General features: G+C 35.0%; 1 protein-coding gene across 1 annotated transcript in view; it reads left to right on the top strand.

The window, feature by feature from the left end:
• Positions 1–500: 500 nt before the first annotated feature.
• Positions 501–6,401, top strand: part of LOC111379305 (protein GIGANTEA-like) — a 23,567-nt gene continuing 17,666 nt past the window's right edge. Inside the window, exons 1-5 of the mRNA XM_023002664.1 lie at positions 501–519; positions 3,654–3,725; positions 3,879–3,933; positions 4,516–4,658; positions 4,857–5,130. Coding sequence (XP_022858432.1) covers positions 517–519; positions 3,654–3,725; positions 3,879–3,933; positions 4,516–4,658; positions 4,857–5,130 — 547 coding nt within the window. The 5' untranslated portion in view covers positions 501–516. The remainder of the gene's footprint in view (positions 520–3,653; positions 3,726–3,878; positions 3,934–4,515; positions 4,659–4,856; positions 5,131–6,401) is intronic.

Below are 6,401 nucleotides of genomic sequence, written 5' to 3'. Positions count from 1 at the left end.
GGCCAAAGGTGAGATCAACTCACTTTCACATTGACTCGAGAACTCAATATTCTCGAAAGTGAAAAAAGTGGAGTGGTTTTCTCTGAGTTCTCTTTAGCGCATCAAATTTCTGTAAAACAAAACTTAGATAGTCCTAACATATTGAAGCGTTGTTCAGTTAACCTTGTTTTCTCTGAATATATGAAGCTTATCATTTTGGTCAAGTTCACATCGAATATATTAAGTTCATCATTTTGCTCAAGTTCGTATTTGAATTAGATATTCGATTTGTGAGATAGAATCTGTGGTAAGGGGAATAAGAGACCGTTTTCTAGCATCTATTGTGTGTGTTGCTTTGTGTGAGGGTAAGAGGACAAGAAGGATGGTTGATTGGCTTCTCTTGTGGTCAGGATTGGTAAGGGTAGCTGACACACATTTATAGTTGGGACTGGGAGTAAGGATACTACACTTGTCGTTATGAAATTTTCAGCTCTTTAGAGTTCAATCCACATATTAAAGTGAGGGAGGAGGCCTACAATGGTTAGTTCTCATTGAACTGTTTCATCTAAAAGTTTAAATTGTTAGAAAGTTGACACATTTATTTAAATAATTGGCTTCCTTTGTGGTCAATATGAGAAAGGGTGACATATGTATTCACCATTAGGGCTAAGGATTTAACATGTACTAATTTGAAATTTGAAGTTTGAAATTTTCAACATTTTGGAGTTTAATCCGCAAGTTAAAGTGAGGGCATGCCCACAATAGTTAGTTTTTGTTGAATCATACTGTCTAAAACTTGAATCCACACGGTAAAGTGAGGGGATGCCCTGTATGCATTTTATTGTTGCCTACAACATGACTCCTCATGTGCACCCTAGACTTTTAAGGCCCGTTAACATTTTTCATAAATAAGCGAAGATGAGACTTGAACTCAACTTTTTCCCTTAGCTGTCATGTTAGCCATTATAGAAATGCAAATAAATATTGAAGAGAATCGTTCATTCTTACATCTCTGTGAGTCCAAATATATATTACAACCGGGAACCAAAAAAGGAAAAATCAAACAAGGAAAAAATATATACTTTCCTAATCTAAATAAGGTACAAATATAATGATATAATAAAATATAATCTTTCAATATATCTCAGGATTTCTACACTCCCCCTTAAGTTGGATCGTAAATGTTGATCATATTTAACTTGAATATGAGATCCTCGAAGTTTTGTCGAGATAGTCCTTTGGTGAAAACGTCTGCAATTTGTTCTTTAGTAGGCACATAGGTCATGCATATAATTCCGTCTTCAACTTTTTCTTTAATGAAGTGTCTGTCAACCTCGACATGTTTGGTTTGATCATGTTGGACCGAATTGAGAGAGATATTGATCACAGCTTTGTTGTCACAATAGAGCTTGATTGGAAAATCTATCACAGCTTGTAATTCCTCCAATAGTTTCTTCATCCACAGTCTTTCGCATATTCCTTGTGCGACAGCTCAGGCTCAGGCTCAGCACTGCTTCTGGCTACCACACTCTATTTCTTACTTCTCCATATTACTAAATTTCCCCATACAAAGGTATAATACCTAGTAGTTGATCTTCCGTCTTCTATGGATCCGGCCCAATCTGTATCTGATTGGAAAATCTATCACAGCTTGTAATTCCTCCAATAGTTTCTTCATCCACAGTCTTTCGCATATTCCTTGTGCGACAGCTCTGGCTCAGCCTCAGCACTGCTTCTGGCTACCACACTCTATTTCTTACTTCTCCATATTACTAAATTTCCCCATACAAAGGTATAATACCTAGTAGTTGATCTTCCGTCTTCTATGGATCCGGCCCAATCTGTATTAGTAAATTTTTTTACCTCTTTCCTTCCATTTTTCTTAAAGAAGAGTCCCTTTTCGGGGTTACCTTTGAGATATCTGAATATCTGAGGATTCTATATACAGCTTCTAGGTGAGTTTCTCTTGGAGAGTGCATGTATTGACTTACCACACTTACTGCGAATGCAATGTCAGGTCTTGTATGTGAGAGATAAATTAGTTTGCCCACTAGTCGCTGATATCTATCCTTTTCCACTAACGCACCTGTGTCTTCTACCCTTTCCGTCAATAATGAGCTTAATTGATTGAGCCCATTCTCGATAATTTCTTCCATTCAATCTCTCGACTGTGAGTTGGAATGAAGAATTATCCATTCTCCCTAAGCCCATGGTGGAATGAGATTCCACCTCGCTGTTTTGAGGCCCGGATGTCATTGTATGGTTGTTTCTTTCTGATTTTTCTGCCATTGACCAGTTTTGGCTAGGTCAGGAAAGGCTCTGATACCATATAGAAATGCAAATAAATATTGAAGAGAATTGTTCATTCTTACATCTCTGTGAGTTCAAATATATATTACAACCGAGAACCAAAAAAGGAAAAATCAAACAAATATATACTTACCTAATCTAAATAAGGTACAAATAAAATGATATAATAAAATATAATCTTTCCATTTATCTCAGGATTTCTACAAAGAAACAACCTGTCTCAACTGGAGAAAAGAAACAACCTGCCTTAAGGGATAAAAAATCCCACATCAGTTAAATACCGAAATATTGACCAACTTAAAAAGATTTTGGGCTACTCCTCTTAGTAAGATTGACCTTTTAAGATGGAAGCTCAAGTCTTAATATGGTATCAAAGCTCATTAAGCTCCAACGAGCAATTCGATTCGGTTAAGACTCTAAAAATGAGCACATGGATTTTAAGATTGGTCTGCTCAAATGAGCCACCATATTGCAGGGGCATGCTAAGGGATAAAAATCCCATATCAGTTAAATACAGAAATATTGATCAACTTTAAAAGATCTTGGGCTACTTCTCTTAATAAGGTTGACCTTTTAAGATGGAACCCCAAGTCCTAATAACCATCTAAGAGGTTAAGCTGCTAAAGAGAGGGCATATTTATGTATGTAAATATTGTCTTCTATACGTGCCCTCACCTTTACATGTGAGCTCGATTCATCAAAGGCTTTAACATGTGACATTTTCATAATTGGTGGCGGCGATATTTGGATGTAGATCTTTTGCTTGGCTTTAACTATGTTGATCGACGTTATCTAAATGTTTAAGCAGTTAGGGAGGGGACATGTGTATTTATTTAAATGTTCTAAACATATCATCTCGCGTGTAAACCAAATTTTAAAAGGCCTGGCAGTGACAATTTTTTGTGAATGGGTAACCGTGTGACGTAAACTCAAGTCGTCTCCCTAGTATGATACTATAAACCATCTCATGTAGCACAAAATTTAGAACAACAAAATATGGAGAAGGAGAAGAAGAGAATATAGGAGAAGAAATGAGAAGAATAGTAGAAGGAAATCTCAATAACTTTATATTCAATGATCAATAATCTGTGTAATTGAAAAATCCTTGTCTAATTCATGGATCCAAGTCAAAACTGTTTACAACCATGTGAAATTTTGGACTTTCTACTGCATATGTATGTGTAAGTTCTGTTTTTAGATTACTTCCTTGTAGCTGTAAGTGAACTTGTTTGTAAGACTTAACGTTTTACCTTTTTACAAGTACGTTTTGTTTATGTAAGTTCTGTTATTTAAATTGCTTCGTTTTAGCTATTGCACATTTATACTTTGGATATTTTTAACAGTTTTTTTATTCCTCGTTTCAGGCTCAAATTACTGCCTATGTCGAGTATTTTGGTCAATTCACATCAGAACAATTTCCTGATGACATAGCAGAGGTATTTTGTTTATGCATTACTTTTGAACTGCCTTGTGGGATAAATGAAGGAAGGAAACCTTTACTTTCAATTTCCATATCTAGGTATTTATTTTTGAACTGGCAAATACTTGTTAATAGACGTTTCTACTTGTAACATTTATTGGTCTTGCAGCTGATCCGAAGCCAATATCCATCCAAGGAAAACCGACTTTTTGATGAAGTTTTAGGTACTTGCTACTTTTATTGACCATATAGGATTGATATCAGCTCATTTCATCATCTCAAAATAGGGTTAAAAACACCGGTGGTTGCTGAATTTTTAGTAAAATTTCATTTTAGTGACTGAAGTCCATTTTGTTACATGTTGGTTAATTTCAAGTTGGTCACTAAATTTAGACACTGGTTACCAGTAAGTTTGACTAACGGAAAAATTAACGTGGCAGTCTGGTTGGCAAATAACTAGACTACCATATCACCATTTCCATTAGTGAAACTAACAGACATTGGATATATTGGCTGACTTGAAAGAAAATTGAGTTTGTTCACCGACCCGGAACAAATTGAAGATTAGTGACCAAACATGAAATTTTGATAAAAATGCAACTGCCACATCTTTTCCATTTGACACTAACAAACATTGGATAAAGTGACCAACTTGAAACAAAATTAGGTTTGGTGACCAACCTAAAACAAGTTGACGTTTAGTGAAAAAATTTATGCCACTGGTTTATTTAACCCTCTCAAAAAATGTAATGTTTCGAGTCTTGCTTGTGCAGCAACATAACTTGTGTGTTTGTTTTGTTTTCCAGCAACATTTGTTCTCCACCATCCAGAGCATGGTCAGGCTGTTATTCTTCCTATTATTTCATGCATTATTGATGGTACTCTAGAATACAATAGGAGTGGTTACCCATTCGCTTCTTTCATCTCTTTGGTCTGCCCCAGCAGTGAGGTATTAGATTGTTAAATCAACTTATGATTCTGCATTTTCTCTTTTCCTTGTCATATCATGGATTTACAAGATTTCTTCTTCACTTGTCATTTTAAACCTTTCAGAAGTAGCATCTTCAAAAGATTATCAATTTTGTGAAATGTGCCAATTCCACTTAGTTACCCAATACTAGATTAATGATTCAATATTGAATTACAGAATGAGTATTCTGAGCATTGGGCACTTGCATGTGGGGAGATCTTACGAATTTTGACTCATTATAACCGCCCAATTTACAACATTGAACGTCACGACAATGAAGCAGATAGAATTAACAGGGTGACCCATGCTTCAACAAGTAAACTCGTGGATGGAAAACCTTCTTTGCCTTCTGTACAACAAGAAAGAAAAACTATGAGGCCACTGTCTCCCTGGATTACTGATATATTGCTTGCAGCACCTCTAGAAATTAGAAGTGATTACTTCCGCTGGTAAGCAAGTGAAACTTTTATGACATGATGCTTTCACATATGTTGAAAATTCTTGTCAAGAAAATATAATTTCTATACTTTTTAACCTATTCTACCAAAAGGTCTTGGTGTTTTCAAACTCAGGTTAAATAGCAGTAAAAGTCCCCAAATTTTCATTTCGTTTGCAAATCCGTCTCCAACCTTTTTTTTTGGATAACTGTGTCCCCAACATTTGGAAATTAGCGCCATTTATTCAAATGTATGAGTTCCATCTATTTCAATGCTTGTCAACCCATTCGACCAGAAAATTCAAAAATTAAAAAGGACAAATAGGTATTCCATTACTCTAAATTAAAATATTTAAAAAGAAAACAAAATGAAAATTCAGAAAAAATAAAAGCGAAAAAAAAAAAAAATTATTTATCTTCTCCGCCCACACCTTGTACCTAGTACCTACCTATCCACTACACTACACTGCCAGTCTGCCACCCCACGACATATCTTAATGTGCTTGCAATATGTTCCTTATCTAATTGCAAAATTTAGCAAGTGACAACTGACAGAATGAAGATGCTTAACCTAGGTAAAGAATAAAAAACCACAATTCAACATTTTGACATGTTTCCAGCGAAACATTTGAATTGTTTCTGTTTTAGAAGATACCGTAAAGAAAAACAAGGGAAATTTTAGAACTAACAAAAATCCAGTAGAATCCATTTCAGTCATGAAAAATAAAATTGGTACATGATTCAATGCTCCATAAGAAGAGCTTCCTTTTTTCAAGAATTTACCACACTCTGAAGTATGTTTATTTTCAGTTCCTGCAACATATGTAATTGAAACAAAAACTTTAACCTCCATTAAGGATATCCAGTGAAGGTGTAGGAAGAGTTGGAGGTGGAGGTGGGGTAGAGAAAGATGAGTCGTGTTTTTTTATCTGAATTTTCAATTTGTTTCATTTTCTTTTCTCTTATAATGTTTTAATTTAGAATAATGGAACGCCACTTTGTCCTTTTTAAGTTTTGTAATTTTTTGGTCAAATGGGTTGAATAATGTTGAAATGGAAGGAATTCATCCATTTGGATGGATGGCGCTAATTTCTCAAAGGTTGGGGACACAGTTGTTCAAGAAAAAAGAGGTAGAGGACGGATTTTCAAATGAAATGAAATATTGGGAATTTGCTGCTATTTACTGGAAAATTTATTGTATCAGTATAGAATATGGAATTTTATAAAATAATCTAGAGAAATGCTTCATGTTTGAAAAAAGTGTGTGGGTTCATCAAACAAGGGGA

This window comes from Olea europaea, unplaced genomic scaffold (assembly GCF_002742605.1).
Source record: "Olea europaea var. sylvestris unplaced genomic scaffold, O_europaea_v1 scaffold1970, whole genome shotgun sequence".
Taxonomy (NCBI): domain Eukaryota; kingdom Viridiplantae; phylum Streptophyta; class Magnoliopsida; order Lamiales; family Oleaceae; genus Olea; species Olea europaea.
The sequence above is the reverse complement of the archived record's forward strand: the minus strand, read 5'-3'. Positions and strand labels throughout refer to the sequence as shown.